Here is a 20,375-nt window from a genome sequence, read left to right as displayed (position 1 = left end):
CGGGGCTGGCTCTGTCAGCACTTTAAGTATATCATGCTACTCTTCTAACCTGTAGGGTTTCTGCTGAGAAGTCAACTGGTAGCCTTATGGAGTTTCCTTTGTATGTCACTTGTTGCCTTTCTGTTGCTGCTTTTAGGATTCTCTCTTTATTTTTAATTTTGAACATTTTAATTATAATGTGTTTTGGTGTGGGCCTCTTTGGGTTTATCTTGTTTTGTGCTCTCTGTGCTTCCTGTACTTGGATGTCTGTCTCCTTCCTTAGGTTGGGAAAGTTTTCAGCTATTATTTCTTCAAGTAGATTCTCTGCCCCTTTGTCTCTCTCTTCTTCTGGGGCATGTATAATGTGAATGTTAGTGTGCTTGATGTTTTCCCAGAGTTCCCTTAGATTGTTCTCATTCTTTTTAATTCTTTTTTTCTTTTATCTGTTCAGCTTGGGTGATTTCCTCTAGTCTTTTGTCTAGCTTGCTGACCCATTCTGCTGTTTCGTCTACTCTGCTATTGAGCCCCTCTAGTGAATTTTTCATTTCCAGTATTCTTCATTTCTAATTGGTTCTTTTTTATATTTTCTAGTTCTCTGTTGATGTTCTCACTGTATTCATCCAGTCTTCTCCCAAGATCAGTATGCATCTTTATGACTTTTTGTTTGAACTCTTTGTCAGGTAGACTGCTTATTTCTGCTTCATGTAGTTCTTTTTCTGGGGTTATGTCCTGTTCCCTTGCTTGGGACGTATTCCTTTGCCTCCTCATTATGCCTCTTTCTCTATGCTTTTATCTATGTATTAGATGAGTCAGCTATGTCTCCTGAACTCGGAGAAGTGGTCTTATGTAAGAGATGCCTTTTGAGGCCCAGCAGTGTGCTTCCCTCTCATCACCAGTCCAAATGTTAAGGAGTGACCCCCCCCCCCCATGTGGGCTATGTGTGTCCTTTTGCTGTGGCCAGGTTGCTCTTACTGCAGGTACCCAGAGAGTTGAGGCTTTCACCCCCAGTTGGCTGTTTTGTAAATTGGGTTTGGGGAGCCCCAGTGCAGTTGGCTACAATGTCTAATAGCACACTCCAGTTGCAGTTTTTCTGTTAAGTGAGTAGCCACGCCCTGTGGCTGGCTGCTGGGCTCAGGGGCTTACACTTGCTGTAGGCCTCATGCCTGCAAGGCTGTTGTGAGCTCTCTTAGGATTGCAGCTGAGTGGGGCTGGCCCCAGGCATGGGAGCACCCAATTGTTTCAGGCTTTGGAAGGCAAGGCCAATCCCCTTTGTGGCTGTTTGTGAAGCACAAGTCTTCTGCCCCTGATAAGCCCCTCACCCCATAGGTCCACACACACCATCAACACAGTCCTGGCCTGTGTACACTTCCCAACCCCTGGGAGCACACCCAGTCACCCCAATACACAGGCCCCCACACTCTCCACCAATGACCTCCACACGTCACCTGCTCCTTATACAGGCCCTGCCCCACAGAGGTGAACACACTCACCTGCCTGCAGAGGATCCAGGCATCCAGTCTATGCAGGCAGACAAATAACCTGAGGGCTTGCTGTTGGGTGGGACCAGTCCCTAGGGTGGGCTGCCTGTCCTGGCTGAGCTGGATTAAATTGGCACTCTAGTGGGTGTGGCAGAGCCCTTGGCTAACAGGCTATGGGAAGAAGTCCAATGGTGTCTTCCAGTGTCTGTGTCAGCACGCCTGTACTAGGTCACAACAATGGCTGCTGTCAATGTCTCAGTCTCAGGAGAGGTCTCATCTCTCACCGAGATGCACCCTTAGCCTACCAGGTGAGTCTCCTTTCACCAAAGGACTGTGCACCTTTCTTTCTGGTGATTTTAGGTTGCTTTCTGAGATGAGTGAATTTGTGCATGGGCCCTTTTAGAGCTGGGTTTGTCTGCTTATGTCTGATAGCTTTTCTAGGGGTATTCCCCATTGTAGTTAATAGCCAACAAAACCAGATATTGTGACTCTTGACTCAGTTGTGCTGAGTCGGAAGTATGCTTGTGGCTGTAACACACCCCTGCTCAGGTCCCTGCTCCTCTAGGGATAGCTGTGTATCTTAGGGCTGCTCCTACCTGTCTCTGAAACTCTGTGGCTCACAAAGGTGGCTTTTCTCTCCAAAGAGGAATTTTTGCCTACTGCCTCAGTCAGGTCTGTTCCTTGTTGTGGGAGGTCTTTTTATCCAGTTTTCAGTTCTGTCTCCAGGATAGTTGTTCCAAGAATAGTTGTAACTTGGTTGTGTTTGTGGGAGGAGGTGAGTTCAGAGTCTGCCTATAGTGCCATCTTAATGAGATGCCCCCAATTTCCTGTCTTCTAACTCACAGGTTCTTTCTTCTGCTTGATCCGTCCCTCTGTTGATGCTCCCTATTGCATTTTTTTTCATTTTATTCATTGTATTCTTCAGTTCCAGAATTTCTATTTGTTTTTTTTTTGTGCTTTCTATCTCTGTTAAATTTCTGATTTTGCTTGTGGATTGTTTTCCTAATTTCCTTGAATTGTCTTTCTCTGTTTTCTTGTAGCTCTTTGAGTTTCCTTAAAATAGGTATTTTGAATTCTTTATTGGGTAATATACAGAACTGCGTGTCTTTGGGATCGGTTACTGGGAGATTATTGTGATCCTTTTGTGGTGTCATTTTCCTTGATTTTTCATGTTCCTTGAGATTTTGTGTTGCAGGCTTCGCATTTGAACTAGCAGTCACCTCCTCCAGTCTTTACTAACTGCCTTCCAGAGAATAATACCTTCCATTTGCCCTGCTAGGGATTCTGAGGTTTTCTCAGACCGTCTATGGATACATATACTCCATACTTCTTGCTTTCTTGTGGCAGAATTCTTAAGCTTGTATGCATTCTCTCAATCCTGCAAACTACCAGACTGAGAGCTGATAGCCTCCTTTTTGTTTTCTCAAGGGTAGCACTAAAGTTCAAGCTTGTGGTATGTCCCTGGCCCACAGATTCAGGCAAGCTTTTTGCATGTACTCACCAGCCATCTGCCAAAGCTCACTCTTGCAGGTGCTGTTGAAGGTATGTGCAGGAAGCCAGCCACTGGATGGGAATGTGTTTGGGTGAGGCATGTGGAGTGCTGGGAGTGCCTGTGAGCCAGTTGGGGTGATCCACAGGCAAGGCATCCTCTGTGGATGGTGTGTGGGCTTCTTGATGGAATCTGTGACACAATTAGTAGGATCCACATAACTTTATTGTTCTCTGAGAATCCTATCTACTGCTTTCCCTGATTCTTCCTGCCGCCAGGCATGCAGCTCATGTGTCAGTACTCAAAATTGGCCTGTTTGGCCTCATCCTGCACAGCTGGGGAAACAGGTGCTCATTCACACACTTTCACTTTTCCCCACAGGAGAAATCACAGGCCAAGAAGATCTCTCTTGTCCCTGAGCAGTGCTGCCCTGGGGGATGCAAGTAAAGTCAAACTGTTCCTATTCCCTCTCCACTGCATCCAAACTCATGTATTTTTGCTCCAACAATGTGCTGGAACTTCTATGCAGGAGTCCTGTACTTCCACAAAGGATCACTCATCTGTAGATGATTGTCTAAGACAGTGTTTTCCAGGTGCACTTGGACTTCAGCTGAGAGTGGCTACAGCTGGCTCATGTGTGAGTGCAGGGTTCACAGCTGGGACCTAAGTCTGTATGCCTAATACTTGACACAGGGTGTGTGATACTCCTCCTGGGTCCTTTTGCATATGGTGCTGGATCCTAGAGCTCCCACAGAGGGACTTTTGTGTGTATATGGATGCTAAATTGTTGTTGTTGAGACAGGGACACCATAAGGGATGTCTTATTCAATAATTTTGCTGATGTCACTCCTCTCACTTTCTCAAAATCTCAGTAAAGGTAAATATGTAGGCAATTATAAAAGCTAGTATTATTTTAAGATGATTTATAACTGCAATTTTTGTTTTCTACATGATTTAAGAGACTAATACGTTAAAAGAAAAAATTATTATTAGTGTAAAAGCTAGTATTACTGTAACTTTGATTTGTGCTTCCAAATCTTATGTTCTACATAATTTAAGAAACTAATGCACTTAAAAGAATTATTAGTTTGTGTTTTGAGGCACATAATGTGTAAAGATGTAATTTTGTGACATAAGCAACTGAAAGGGTTGGGGATGGAGGTGTAAAGCAGCAGAGTTTTTGTATATTCTTGAAATTAAGCTGCTATAAATTCAAATTACACTTTAGCGTGGTCATTGTAATCCTTATGGTAACCACAAAGAAAATAGTTATAGAATCTACACAAAGGAAAATGAAAAAGGAATTTAAGCATGTCACTACAAAAAAGCAACTAAACACAAAAGAAGACAGTAATACAAGAAATGAGGAACAAAAAAGCCATAAGGCATATAGAAAACAAATAGCACAGTGATGGAAGTATGTCTCTCATTATCAGTAATTGCTTTAAATTTAAATTGATTAAACTCTTTAATCAAAAGACAGATTGGCAGAATGGACAAAGATACAGGATCCAACTATATGCTATCTAGATGAGACTTACCTTAGATCCAAAGACAGAAACAGGTTGAAAGTGAAAGGATGGAAAAATATTTCATGCAAATTGTAACCAAAGAAAGCAGGAGTGGCTCTACTAATATCAGACAGAATGGGCTTTAGATCAAAAAAAGATTACAAGAGACAAAGAAGAACATTATATATTAATAAAGGTTCAATACAGCAAGAAGGTATAATGATTATAAACTTTTACTTACCCAATGGCAGTCCAAGAAAATATACAAAGCAAAAACTGACAGAATTGAAGGGAGAAATAGATAGTTCTACAATAATAGTTGGAGACTTCAATACCCTACTCACAATAATGGATAGAACAACCAGACAGAGGATGAGTAAAGAAATAGAGGACTTGGGGCCAGCCCCATGGCTGAGTGGTTAAGTTTGTATGCTCTGCTTTGGTGGCCCATGGTTTTACTGGCTCAGATCCTGGGCGCAGACATGGCACCACTCATCAGGCCACACTGAGGTGGGGTCCCACATGCCACAACTGGAAGGACTCACAACTAAAATATACATCTATGAACTGGAGGGATTTGGGGAGAAAAAGCAGAAAAAGGAAAAAAAAAATTGGCAACAGTTGTTAGCTAAGGTGCCAGTCTTAAAAAAAAAAAAACAGAAATAGAGGACTTAAACAACACAATAAACCAACTAGATCTAAATGACATATACAGAACACTTTACCAAACAACAACAGAATACACATTCTTCTCAAGTGCACATGGAATATTTTCCAGGTTAGGCCAATATATTAGGCCACACATTAAGTCTCAATAGATTTAAAAAAATAGATATCTTGCAAAGTATCTTCTACAAATACAGTCGGATGAAGTTAGAAATAAATAACAGAAGGAAAACTGGAAAATTCACAAAATTGTGGAAATTAAACAGCACACTTTTAAATAACCAATGGATCAAAGAAGAAATCACAGGGGAAGTTAGACAGTGAAAACAGCGTACCAAAACTTGGGAGATGCAGTGAAAGTGGTGCTAAGGGGGAAATTTATAGCTGTAAATGCTAACACTAAAAAACTAGGATGATCTCAAATGAATAATCTAATTTTGCAACTTAAGAAACTAGAAAAAGAAGAACAAACTAAATGCAAAGCTCACAGAGGGAAGGTAATAATAAATACTAGAGCAGAGATAAACTAAATACATAATAGAAAAATGATAGAGGAGTGACATCAGCAACATGGCAGGGTGAGCTGTTCCCTTTATGAGAGACCCATGCAGCTACACATCTGAAGGTGGATGGACTGACCTCTGGAACGTGGAGGATATAGGTGAGCCCTCCCCTGCCCTTCCCTGGCAGCCCTGTGCATGTTTGCAAACAATTTCCTGGCTGATGCGAGCACCCCTAATGCCACTGCACCTCAAAAGTGAGAATGCCCCTTGGCACAACTGTAGGAAGAGGTGGTGGCAGCTGTTAGCCCTCTTGTGATCACTTTCCTGGTGGTGATAGAGCCTGCCATGCTGGTGTGGCCCCAGGGAGAGGCCCAGCCTCGGATCCTATGAGGAAGCCCCACCTACCAAGCGCAGTGGCTGGTGTGACTGCAAGAAGAGGCAGCAGCAGATCTACACACACGTCCGAACACTCTCCTGGCTAGTGCAAGTGCTCACAATACCTCCACAACTTCCAGCAAGCAGGGTGGGATCAGAAACACAGCTCCTGCTTCCCTCTAGTGGTAGCAGGTGAAATCTGTGACCTAATACTACCACAAATGATCTGACAAAGATTAATTTATCAAACACCATAAGAAACTACAGCAACAATTCAGAACAGAAGGAAAATGACAGTTCTCCAGAAACCAACGCAGAAGGCACAGAAATTTGCAATCTAAATGACAGAGAATTCAAAATAACTGTCATAATGAAACTCAAGAAGTTACAAGAAAACTCAGACAGTTCAGTGAGCTCAGGAATAAAATCAGTGAGAAGGAATACTTCACAAAGAGACTGAAACTGTTTAAAAAAAAAACAAACAGGGACTGGCCTGGTGGCATAGTGGTTAAATTTCACACTCTGCTTTGGTGGCCTGGTGTTTTCTGGTTTGGGTTCTGGGCACAGACCTATGCACTGCTCATGAAGGCATGCTGTGGCAGCATCCCACATAGATGAACTCAAAGGACTTACAACTAAGATAGACAGCTATGCACTGGGGCTTTGGGGAGAAAAAAAATTTAAAAGAGGAAGATGGGCAACAGATGTTAGCTTAGGGCCAATCTTCCTCACCAAAAAAAAAAAAAAAAACCAAAGAAAAAAAAAACAAGCAGAAATTCTGGATATGAAGAACACAATTAATGAGATAAAAAATAATCTAGAATCCTTAAAAAATAGAACTCATGTTATGGAGGAAAGAGTTAGTGATTTAGAGGATACAAATATAGAAATGTTACAAGTGGAGGAGGAGAGAGAACTAACATTTTTTTAAAAATGAAGGAATTCTTCAAGAAATATCTGACTCAATTAGGAAAAGCAACATAAGGATTATAGGTATTCCAGAGGGAGAAAGGAGCAGAGAGCTGGTTGAGAGAAATAATAAATGAGAACTTCTTAAACCTGGGAAAAGAACCAGGTTTACAAATACATGAAGCTAATAGAAGGCCTAGTTACATCAATGCTAAAAGACCCTCTCCAATGCATGGAATAATAAAACTGGCAAAAGCCAATGACGAAGAAAAATATTAAGGGCAGCAAAATAGAAAATAACCTACAAAGGAACCCCTATCATGCTTTCAGCAGATTTCTCAGCAGAAGCCTTACAGATTAGGAGAGAATGGTATGGTATATTCAAAGTAGTGAAAGACAAAACTTTCAGCCAAGAATTCTCTATCCAGCAAAACTATCCTTCAGATATGAAAAGCTTTCTCAAATAAACAAAAGCTGAAGGAGTACATTGCCACAAGACCTCCCTTACAAGAAATGATCAAAGATGCCTTCATACCTGAAATAAAAAGGCAAAGGTCTACAAAGCTTTGAGCAATGAGATAAATAGACAAAATCAGAAAACCACAGCTCTCTTTCAGAACAGGGAAGCCAATACTCAATTGTAACTTAAAGGGAAGAAAAGCATCAAAAGTAACCATAAACACTTCAACTTGGTCACAAACACAAGATGAAACAGAATAATTTGGGCCTGGCCCCTTGGCTGAGTGGTTAAAGTTCCACGAGCTCTGCTTCAGTGGCTGGGAGTTGCCAGTTTGGATCCTGGCGGAGACCTGCTCCACTCATCAGCCACGCTGTGGAGGCATCCCACATACAAAAAATAGAGGAAGTTTGGCACAGATGTTAGCTTAGGGCTAATCTTCCTCAAGCAAAAAAAGAGGAGGATTGGCTATGGATGTTAATTCAGGATGACTCTTTCTCACACAAAAACAAAAACAGAATAATTTGTGACAACAATAACTCAGAAGGGGAAGAGGAAAGGAATGGAACCTGCTTAGGCTAATGGAGATAAGAGGATATCAGAAAATTGACTGTCTCACTTATGAAATCTTTTATACAAACCTCACAGTAAACACTAATCAAAAAATAAGAGCAGAGCCACAATTCATTAAAAAAGAGAAAACTGAGAAGATCTGCACAGAAAACCACCAACATGAAATGGCAGTCAGAAATACACAGGAAGAGAAACAATGGAACAGAGAACAACTGGAAAACAAGAGATAAAATGGCAGCATTAAGCCCTCATAGATCAATAATCACTCTAAGTGTAAATGGATTGAAATCTCCAATAAAAAGATACAGAGTGGAGGCCTACCCAGTGGTGTAGTGGTTACGTTTGTGTACTCTGCTTCAGCGGCCCAGGGTTCGTGGGTTTGGATCCTCGGTATGGACCTACACACCACTCATTAAGCCATGCTGTGGCGGCATCCCACATACAAAGTAGAGGAAGATTGCCACAGATGTTAGCTCAGGGACAATCTTCCTCACACACACAAACACGCATACACAAAAGACACAGAGTAGATAGATGAATTAAAAAACAAGACCCAGGGGCTGGCCCCGTGGCCGGGTGGTTAAGTTTGCGCGCTCTGCTGCAGGCGGCCCAGTGTTTCATTGGTTCGAATCCTGGGCACGGACATGACACTGCTCATCAAATCACGCTGAGGCAGTGTCCCACATGCCACAACTGGAAGGACCCACAGCGGAGAATATACAACTATGTACCAAGGGGGGCTTTGGGGAGAAAAAAAAAAATTAAAAAATTAAAAAAATAAAAAACAAGACCTAACAACATACTGCCTGCAGGAAAAGCATCTTAGCATCTCAGCTCTAAAGACAAATATAGGCTCAGAGTGAAGGGGTGGAAGACAATACACTAAGCAAATGGCAAGCAAAGGAAAGCAGTTGTTGCCATAATTATATAGACAAAGCAGATTTCATGATGAAAAAGACAATGAGAAACAAAGAGGGGCAGTGTGTAATGATAAAAAGGACCATCTACCAAGAGGACATAACACTTATAAATATATATGCACCCAACACAGGACCACCAATATATAAAGCAACTATTAACAGACCTAAAGGAGAAAATAACAGCAACACAATAATAGCAGGGGACCTCAACACCCCACAGCCATCAAGGGACAGATCATTCAGACAGAAAGTCAACAAGGAAATAGTGGATTTAAATGAAACACTTGATCAGATGGACTTAATGGATATAGACAGAGCATTCCATCCCAAAACAACAGAATACACATTCTTCTCATGTGCACATGGATCATTCTCAAAGATATACCATATGTTGTGAAACAAGGCCAGCCTCAATAAATTTAAGAGGATTGAAATCATATCAAGCATCTTTTCTGACCACAATGCTGTGAAACTAGAAATCAACTACAAGAAAAAAGCTGGGAAAGTCACAAATATGTGAGACTGAACCACATGCTGCTGAACAACTGTTGGATCAATGAAGAAATCAAAGGATACATTAAAGAATACCTGAAGACAAATGAAAATGAAAACAACATACCAACTCTTATGGGATGCAGCAAATGGTTATAAGGGAAATTCATAGCAGTACAGGCCCACCTCAACAAACAAGAAAAATCTCAAATAAGTAATCTTAAACTGCATCTAACAGAACTAGAAAAAGAAGAACAAACAAAGCCCAAAGTCAGCAGAAGGAGGGAAATAATAAAAATTAGAGCAGAAATAAATGAAATAGAGACTTAAAAAACAGTAGAAAGGATCAATGGAACAAAGACCTGGTTCTTTGAGAAGATAAACAAAATTAATCAAGCCTTAGCCAGATTCACCAAGATAAAAGAAGAGAAGACTCAAATAAATAACATTAGAAATGAAAGAGGAGAAATTACAATGGATACCGCAGAAATACAAAGGATTATAAGAGAATATATGAAAAACTATATGTCCACAAACTATAACCTAGAAGAAATGGATATTTAGACTCATACAACCTGCCAAAACTGAATCAGGAAGAAATAGAGAATCTGAATAGACCAATAACAAGTAAAGAGATTGAAATGGTAATCAAAAACCTCCCAAAAAATGAAAGTCCAGGACCAGATGGCTTCTCAGGAGAATTCTACTGAACATTCAAAGAAGATTTAATACTTATCCTCCTAAACTATTCCAAAAAATTGAAGAAGACAGAATGCTTCCTCAGTCATTGTATGAGGCCAACATTACCATGATACCAAAACCATACAAGGACAAAACAAAGAAGGAAAATTATGGGCCAATATTGTTAATGAACATAGATGCAAAAATCCTCAACAAAATACTGGCAAACTGAATATATCAATACAAAAACATCATACACCATAATCAAGTGGGATTTATTCCAGGGACGCAGGGATGGTTCAGCATCTGCAAATCAATCAACGTGATACCCCACTTTAAAAATGGAGAATACAAATCACGTGATCATCTCAATAAATGCAGAGAAAGCATTTGACAAGATCCAACATTCAGTTACGATAAAAATTCTTTATGAAATGGGTATAGAAGGAAAGTACCTCAACATAATAAAGGCCATATATGACAAACCCACAACCAACATCATACTCAACGGTGAAAAACTGAAAGCCATCCCTCTGAGAAAAGGAACAAGACATGAGTGCCCACTCCTACCACTCTTATTCAACATAGTACTGGAGGTTTTGGCCAGAGAAATTAGGCAAGAAGAAGAAGAAAAAGGAATCCAAATTGTAAAGGAAAAATGAAACTCTCACTGTTTGCAGATCACATGATTCTATATATAGAAAAACCTAAAGAATCCATCAGAAAACTATTAGAAATAATTAACAACTACAGCAAAATTGAAGGGTACAAAATCAACTTACAAAAATCAGTTGCATTTCTATACACTAACAACAAACTAGCAGAAAGAGAACTCAAGAATATAATCCCATTTACAATCATAACAAAAAAAATAAAATATCTGGGAATAAATTTAACCAAAGAAGTGAAAGATCTATACACTGAAAATGGTAAGAAATTATTGAAAGAAATTGAAGAAGACATAAAGAAATGGAAAGATATTCCATGCTCATGGATTGTAAGAAAAAACATAGTTAAAATGTCCATACTATTTAAAGCAATCTACAGGTTCAGTGCAATCCCAATCAGAATCCTAATAACATTATTCAAGGAAATAGAACAAAGAATTCTAAAACTTATATGGGACAGCAAAAGACCTCGAATAGCCAAAGCAATCCTGAGAAAAAAGAACAAAGCTGAAGGCATCACAATACTTGACTTCAAAATATACTACAAAGCTATAGTAATCAACACAGCATGGTACAGGTACAAAAACAGACACATAGATCAATGGAACAAAATTGAAAGTCCAGAAATAAATCCACACATCTTTGGACAGTTAATCTTTGACAAAGGAGCAAGAACATACAATGGAGAAAGGAAAGTCTCTTCAATAAATGGTGCTAGGGGGCTAGCCTGTTGGCTCAGTGATTAAGTTTGCTTGCATGTTCTGGTTCGGTGACCCGGGGTTCACCAGTTCAAATCCTGGGTGTGGACCTATTCACCGCTTGTCAAGCCATGCAGTGGCAGGCATCCAACATATAAAGTAGAAGAAGATAGTCACAGATGTTAGCTCAGGGCCAATCTTCCTCAGCAAAAAAAGAGGAGGATTTGTGGCAGATGTTAGCTCAGGGCTAATCTTCCTCAAAAAAAAAAAAAAAACTGATAAAAAAATAAAATAAATGGTGCTGAGAAAACTGGACAGCCACATGCAAAAGAATGAAAATAGACCATTATCTGACACCATACACAAAAATTAACTCAAAATGGATTAAAGACTTGAATGTTAAGACCTGAAACTGTAAAACTTCTAGAAGAAAATATAGGCAGTACACTCTTTGACATTAGTCTTAGAAGCTACTTTTCGAATACCATGTCTACTTGGATAAGGGAAACAAATGAAAAAATAAACAAGTGGGACTTCATCAGACTAAAGAGCTTCTGCAAGGCAGAGCAAAACAAAAAGACAACCCACCATCTTGGAGAAAGTATTTGCAATCATATTTCCTACAAGGGGTTAATCTCCCAAATATATAAAGAACTCACACAACTCAAGAACAAAAAAACAAACAACCTGATTGAAAAATGGACAGAGGATATGAACAGACATTTTTCCAAAGAATATATGCAGATGGTCAATAGCCCCATGAAAGGATGTTCAACATCACTAATAATTAAGAACATGCAAATCAAAACTACAAGGAGATATCAATTTACACCCATTAGAATGGCTGTCATTACCAAGACAAAAAGTAACAAATGTTGGAGAAGATCGGGAGAAAAGGGAACCTTCATTCACTGCTAGTGGGAATGGAAACTGGTGCAGCCTCTATGGAAAACAGTATGGAGATTTCTCAAAAAATTAAAAATAGAAATACCATATGACCCAGCTATCCCACTCCTGGGCATTTGTCCAAAGAACTAAAAATCAACAATTCAAAGAGATTTCAGCATTATTCACAATAGCCAAGACGTGGAAGAAACCCAAATGCCCTTCAACTGATAAATGGATAAAGAAGATGTGGTAGATATATACACAATGGAATACTACTTAGCCATAAAAAGACAAAATTGTCCCATTTGCAACAACATGGATGGACCTTGAGGGTATTATGTTAAGCAAAATAAGCCAGACAGAGGAAGACAAACACCACACGATTTCACTCATATGTGGAATATAAACAAACACATGGACAAAGAGAACAGACTAGTGGTTACCAGAGGGGAAGGGGGTTGGTGGTTGGCTTAAGGGGTAAAGCAGCACATATGGTGACTGACAAATAATAATGTACAACTGAAATTTCACAATGTTATAAACTATTATACCTCCATAAAAAAAAGACAGAATCATCCCTTTTGCAACAACATGAATGAATCTTGAGGGTATGATGTTAAGCAAAATAAGCCAGACAGAGAAAGGCAGATACTGTGTGATTTCACTCATATGTGGAAGATAAACAAATACATTAAAAAAGAGAAGAGATTAGTGGTTACCAGAGGAAAGGGGGTTGGGGGGGTGGGCGAAAGGGATAAAGGGGCACTTATGTAAGATAAAAATTAGACTACTGGTGGTGAGCATGATGAAGTCTTTACAGAAATGGATAAATAATAATGTAATGATTTCATTAAAATAATTGAAAAAAAGAAAAACAATAGGGACAATCAATAAAAGGAAAAGTTGGTTCTTTGAAAAGTTCAACAAAATTGACAAATCTTTAGATACATGGACTAAGAAAAAAAAGGAGAGAACACTTGAATTACTAAAGTCAGAAATTAAATTGGGGACATTACTACTAATTCTGCAGAAAATACCAGCAAACCAAGTTGAACAGCACATTAAAAGGATTATAGGGGCCAGCCCCATGGCTGAATGGTTACATTTGTGCACTCTGCTTCAGTGGCCCAGAGTTTTGCCAGTTTGGGTCCTGGGCATGGACCTACTACTGCTCATCAGGCCATGCTGAGGCAGCATCCCACTTAACAGAACCAGCAGGACCTACAGCTAGAACATACAACTATGTACTGGGGATCTTTGGGGAGAAGAAGGGAAAAGAAGAAGAAGAAGAAGAAGATTGGCAACAGATCTTAGTTCAGGTGCCAATCTTAAAAAAAAAAAGAATTATAGACCATGACCAAGTGGGATTTATTCTTCAAATGCAAGGATGCTTCAACATATGACTCTGTCAGTTTCATACACCAAACCAACAGAATGAAGAAGAAAACCCCGTATGATCATCTCACTTGATGCAAAAAACGTATTTGACAAAATTCAATACTCTTTCATGAAAAAATCACTCAACAAACTAGGAATAGATGGAAACTACCTCAACATGATAAAAGACACTATCCACAGCGTAAAAAGGCAACCCACAGGATGGGAGAAAATATTTTCAAATCATATATCTGATAAGGGATTAATATCCAGAATATATAGAAAACTCCTAAAACTCAACAACAAAAAAACCTGTTTCAAAAATGGGCAAAGCAGGGCTGGCCCCATCGTGTAATGGTTAAGTTTGGCATGCTCTGCTTCGGCAGCCCAGCTTTGCGGGTTCAGATCCCAGGTGCAGACCTATGCCACTTGTCAACCATGCTGTGGTGGTGACCCACATATAAAGTGAAAGAAGAATGGCTCAGGGCTAATATTCCTCAGCAAAAAAAAAAAATGGGCAAAGGATTTGAATAGACATTCCTCCAAAGTTCTACAAATGGCTGATAAGCACATGAAAAAATGCTCAACATCATTAATCATTAGGGAAATGCAAACCCAAACTACAATGAGATACCACTTCGTACTATTAGGATGGCCTCTATCCAAAAAACAAAACAGGGACCAGCCCTGTGGCTGAGTGGTTAAGTTCATGGGCTCCATTTCAGCAGCCTGGGGTTTGCTGGTTCGGTTCCTGGGCACAGACCCGTGCACCACTCATCAAGCAATGCTGTGGAGGCATCCCACCTAGAACTAGAATGACCTACAACTAGGATATACAACTATGTGCTGGGGCTTTGAGAAGGGGAAAAAAAGGAAGATTTGCATTAGCACAGGGCCAATCTTCCTCAAAAAGTAAAAATAAAACAAGTGTTGGCAAAGATGCAGACAAATTGGAACCCGTGTGTACTTTTGGTGAGAATGTAGAACGGTACAGTCACTGGGGAAACTAGTGGTTCCTCAAAAAATTAAAAATAGAATTATGATATGACCCAGCAATTCTACTTCTGGGTATATACCCAAAGTATGGAAGGCAGAGTCTCAAAGAGATATTTGTACACCCAAGTTCATCACAGCATTATTGACAATAGCTAAAATGTGGAAGCAACCCAAGTATTCATCAATGGATGAATGGATAAGTAAAATGTGGTATATACATAGGCTGGATTATTATTTAGCCTTAAAAAGGAAGGAAATTCTGACATATATTACAACATGGATGAAATCTGAGGATATTATGCTAAATGAAATAAGCCAGTCACAAAAAGACACCGTGTGATTCCACTTTTATGAGGTGCCCAGAATAGTCAACTACATAAGGACAGAAAGTATTCTTGTGGTTGCCAGGGGAAGGGGAGAACGGCGAGTTATTATTTAATGTGTAGAGAGTTTCAATTTTAGAAGATGAAAAGTGTTATGGAGATAGATGGTGGTGATGTTTGCATGAAAATATGAATGTATTTAATACCACTGAACTGTACACTTAAACATGAATTAGGATAGTAAATTTTATGTAATGTGTGTTTTACCACAATTTTAAAAAGACATAAGAAAGGATTTTCTGCCATTTCTTATGATAATTTAGATAAAATGGACAATTTCTTAGAAAAATAAAAATGGGAAAAATCTAAAGAAATGGAAGGAGAACCTACAGAGTAAAAGAGATTTAAGAGACATTAACTAAGCACAATGTGTAGACGTTATTTGTATCCTGATTCAAATAAACAAAAGAAAATGATGTTGAGAGACACGAGGTTGAACAAAAGGAAAGGCATACCATGTTCTTATAAAGGAATGCTCAACATTATAAAGATGTCATTTTCCCTAAGCTTGTCTATAAATTTAATGTGAACTCTATAAATCTGCCAACATTTTTTAAATTAGACTCTTACAGAAAAAACTTTTTAAGGTAAGTATAATCAGGAATTTCTGAAAAGGAGGTTAGTGAGGGGTTATTAGTCCTTCATGATAGTAAAATGTAATATAAAATCACAATAAAACAATGTGGTACTTGGGCATGCATAGACTTACAGATCATTGGGACAGACTAGAAGGTCCAAATATAGTCACCAGTACTTCTAATAAGTTAGCATAGTGATTGAGATGACATTTCACATCAGTAGGGAAAAGATAGACTATGTAATCAATGATGTGAGGACATGTAGGTAGCTATCTGGAAAAAAATGTAACTAACATCTCAAAATTATACCAAAATAAATTCTATATGGATAAAATATGTGTACAAAATTAACCATGTAAGTACCATAAGAATTCATGGAATTAAATAATCAGAGTAGTGAAGACTTTCTAAGTATTTCACAAATGCAGAAGCCACAGAATAAAAAAAATTAATACATTTTACATAAGTAACTATAGAAGATGAGTCACAAACTAGGGCATAATTTGCAATTCATTTCTACACAAAAGGCAAATTTCCCTTTAAAGAACTCCTGTATATCAATAAGAAAAATACTAAGACTCTAACGGATGAATGTACAAAACGTAGGAAAGAGATATGAAAATTCCACAGAAAAGAAACTATAACTGGTCCTTAAATGTATGGAAAAATGTTCAACCTCACTTTAATAAGATAAATAAAATTATGCTGAGATGCCATTTTCATGATTACAAAGATCACAGAGTTTGATAACATACCATGTAGGTAAGTATGTTATCAAATTGTATTATCTTTGCCAGAAATGGTGAAGGTGAATCTAAGTGTACAGGAAACAAGGATTGAGAAACAAATTAAACAGCATAAGAAAAAAAAAACAAGACAAATCCAGAGGATGAGACAGTCTATATAACAACTGGCCTGATGATTTTAACAAATCAGTGTCATAGAAAAAAAAGCATATGGGAGGAGGGACTGTTCTAAATGGAAAAGAAACATAAGAAACATAACAACTGAATGCAACATGTGGTCTTTGATTGGATCCTAGTTTGAACAAACCAGCTACAAAATAAATTTTGGGATAATTGAGAAATGTTCAGTGTAGACTTGGCATTAGATGAATTAAGGAATTATATATAATGCTATTATCACAACTTGCTAGATGTGATAAAAGTATTGTGAGTTTGGAGGAAAATGCCATATTTGGGGTTTGTATACTTTAGTATTTAGGGGTAAAATGTCATGATGTCTGTAATTTACTTGAAAGTGTTTCAGCAAATAAGAATAGATGAAGTAAATATGATGTTAACTTTTGTTAAATCTAGGTGATGGTTATATGGATATTCATCGTACTATCTCTCTACTTTTTTGTGTATTTGAAATTTTCATAATAAATTTTAAGCACATACGCAGAGTAATGTTGCAGGGAAAAACCTGCTGCATACCTTGCGTGCTCTGTAAATGACTCCAAGGTCTGCTAAGCCCTATGCTAGGCAATGTGCAAAGATCTAGAAGGTGTTTTTCAAACTGCAGATTGTGACTTTAGTCATTCCTAAAACTGAGGAAGATCATGACCAGTAATTTTTTATACATAAAATAGAATAGAAAATATGTAAGGGTTTTAAGCTAGTAAGGATGAATACTATATGAAACTTTGTTCTAATTATATGTATCAGTTACTTTTATACAAATATGTGTACGTGATTATGATGTAAAATACATTGTTGATAACTTGCATGCAAAAGTTTCAATAGATCACTGAGGTGCTCCAGTATTTTGTATCAGAGTCACCAAAATTGATACCTTCTTGGGTTTCAAATTCATTTCTCTTAAATTTCTTTAACAGTGCTTTGCTTGGTTTTCTGATAGATGAGCGAGGCACGTTCTCATTTGTTTGTTCTGATTCTTTCAGTAACCGTGACTGAGGTTTTACCAAAGGAAAAGAAACAGAGAGATGAGAAGACCTCAATTCTCGGGCAAGCCGTGGTGGACCTTCTTCCTTTACTGGAAGGTCAGATGTGTGATTTGCTCGAAAGCAGAAATAGAAAAGCTCACAAAATTTAGCTCCAGAGAAGTGCAAAACTCAGCCTCAATGAATTTGAGGAATTTGATGAAAAGATGAGCACATTTATCTCTGCTTAACCCTTCCTTTGGCTTGACTTGGCCTTCTTTTCGCAGGGGAGAGTTCATTTGAAACAGTGGTCCCATTGCACCCTGTGCCGGGCTCGCCTTTAGAACCTCTTCGATCAGGTGTTAAGGTAATCAGAGTTTTAACCCTTAACACTGCAGCCTGCCATTCAGTCTAACAAGTCTGTCTGCTATTAAGGTTCAATTCAGTTGAGTCCATTCGTCAGGCGCCTTCTTTTCACAGGCACACATAGTGCTAGGTTCTGGGAAACAAAGATAAATAAGGCAGAATCCTACTTTAGGAGTCCATAATCTACATATTATGGATTAAAATCCAGTGTGATTAAATGGTGGGGTGGGGCACATAGTAGGTATTGGTTACTTTGCCCAGGAGTAGATGTAGGAAAGGCTTAACCATGGAAATGTCTCTTGAGCTGTGTCCTGCTGGATTAAATTCAATAGTACATGAATGTACCTAACACAATTTCAGGCATGGTAGCCTGCTTCTGGTAGTTGGAGGAGGGGAAGTATGAATTGGTAGGCTCTGTCACTGTTTGTTTTCTGGGCTGTTTCCCAATTCTTCTGGGGATCAGGAGCTTCTTGGGGCACTGCTTTGCCACTCTGGTGCAAGTGCACTCACTCTCAGCAGATACCACAGCTGCCTTCTGTTTTGCACAAGTAAAGGAGAGAGGAAGGCCCAACTGACCCAGCTATTCCAAATGCTGTTCCCTAGTTAACCATCGCTGTAGGCCCCTTCCTGCTTCTTGTTAATCCTGAGCTTGGAGCTGCCACAATCCATTATTTTAGGATGTGGTTGGTTTCTTCTAGTTTTTTTTTTTTTTTTTGTAGATCTGATTTAATTTGCTTCCTATCTTTCAAAGATTCCTAAAAATATATAGTCCAGTGATGGCATTTCTTGTTTTCTAGGGCCATTATAGCATTATCTTTTTATTGGATATAAATATATCATTTAATATCTTTCTGTCATTCCATGTAATTTGCTCTGGAAAGAGCTATATATTTGAGCTCAGTCTGCCTTCCTTGGTCCAGTCTGCTAGCCTATGTATTGTTGATTTTCCTTAGATACCTATAGAAGAAAAGTTAGTCAAATGGATCTCATGATCTTTGCTCTTAATATTCCTCCTCAGTCCTCATGATTAGTCCTCATGATCTTTGCTCATAATATTCTTGTACTTACTTATTTTACGTACTCAAGGAAAAAATATATGACAATTAATGTCCATTTGCTTGAGAGTTCTCACTAATTTTATATTTAAGCAAGTACACTGGTTTATTCTCAAAACTCAGAGACTAAAATGACATAAACCTGTACTTGGAAAGGAGATTCCAATTCATCTTCCAGTATTCCCTGTCTTGATGGAGTAATATAAGTTAGAAACCTTACGGACATTTTCCTTATCCTCTCAGAGACATATTGACCAGAGGTGTCACATTCTTCCATGCTTCTCTTTCTCAAAACCTTTTCTCCCTTTTGTGTTCTATTTCCTGCTTATTGACTGTACTTTCTCAGGTTCCCGAACCAGATCTCTTTCCTTTGCCTGTCCCTTAAGTATGAAGCTTCTAACCTTGGCTAACTTTCTTTGTCTGTGTTCATACTCGTGGTGACGGGAGGTAGGGAGGTATGGTGGGGGAAGGGGGTTGGGGATCATCCATGATTTTGACAGTTACCAGTATGTTGAAGACTTCTAATTCAACAGCTCCTGCCCAAACTCCTCTCCTGAATTCCGGAATGTCAAATGTCAATGTCAGCATTCCAAAACTGAACTCAGCATCCTCCCTCAAACCTATTCTTCCTTTTATCTTAGTTATTTTCACTAATGGCATCACACCTCTGTGAGATCATAGGACATACATAGAACCTACGTTACATCCATGACTGCTCCCTCAGACCCTAACTGCAACTAATACCTAAATCTGCCTTTCACCCAATCCAGCCTTTTCTATCTTCTAAGTGCCTTTGGGCTGTCTCTTCTTAGCTTCATTCCTATTCTTTATTGCCTTATAATCTCACCTGGAACCTTACAAGTAGCTCTGTAACTCCCCTTGCCTCCTTCCAGTTCAGCCTTCCCATTGCTTGCAGAGTGACTTAAAAGTAAATATGATCACCTCTCTTCCCTTATTTAGTACTGTGTGGTTCCTAGATTCACCACTGCTTACATCCTAAAGTCCAGATCCTTTAGCAGGCACACAACAACTTTTATGATAGCAGCCTGTCCCTTGTCCAAGCTCATCTCTCAGGACTGCCTCCTTGTGCATTGTGTTCTAAAATACCTGAACTGAATATACCGTGCTATTTCAATCCCCTTTTACATAAACTCTTCTTTTCGTCTAGAATTATTTTCTCTTTTCTTTCTCTGCTTATCCAGATTGCAAACTCCTATTTATCTTGTAAAAGTCAATTCAGATGTCACCATCTCTTATTCCTCCTCACCCCGGTAATTAGTTATTCACTTCCTCTTGGGTGCCCCTTGACTAGGGCATTTTGTACAAATCTCTATTATAGCATTTATCATAAATAGTGGAATTATAATATGAATTCCATGATGAAAGGGGCCATGTCATCTTCATCTTTATAGTCCTGGTGCTGTAGTAAGGTGCCTAGCATATAATTA

General features: G+C 38.8%; 1 protein-coding gene across 19 annotated transcripts in view; it reads left to right on the top strand.

The window, feature by feature from the left end:
* Nucleotides 1-20,375, top strand: part of CFAP70 (cilia and flagella associated protein 70) — a 134,853-nt gene that overhangs the window by 20,836 nt on the left and 93,642 nt on the right. For 15 of the 19 annotated variants that reach the window (XR_011423227.1, XM_070227315.1, XM_001503856.5 and 12 more), the window contains 2 exons: nt 17,528-17,626; nt 17,794-17,873. The exons of the other annotated variants lie outside the window; for them this stretch is intronic. Coding sequence is in view for 11 of the 15 variants with exons in the window: in XM_001503856.5 (XP_001503906.2) it covers nt 17,528-17,626; nt 17,794-17,873 (179 nt within the window). In the remaining 4 variants the exon portion in view is untranslated. The remainder of the gene's footprint in view (nt 1-17,527; nt 17,627-17,793; nt 17,874-20,375) is intronic. 19 annotated transcript variants of the gene reach the window in all.

Source organism: Equus caballus, chromosome 1 (assembly GCF_041296265.1).
Source record: "Equus caballus isolate H_3958 breed thoroughbred chromosome 1, TB-T2T, whole genome shotgun sequence".
Lineage (NCBI taxonomy): Eukaryota > Metazoa > Chordata > Mammalia > Perissodactyla > Equidae > Equus > Equus caballus.
Note: the sequence above shows the minus strand (reverse complement) of the source record. Positions and strands in the feature narration are given on the sequence as shown.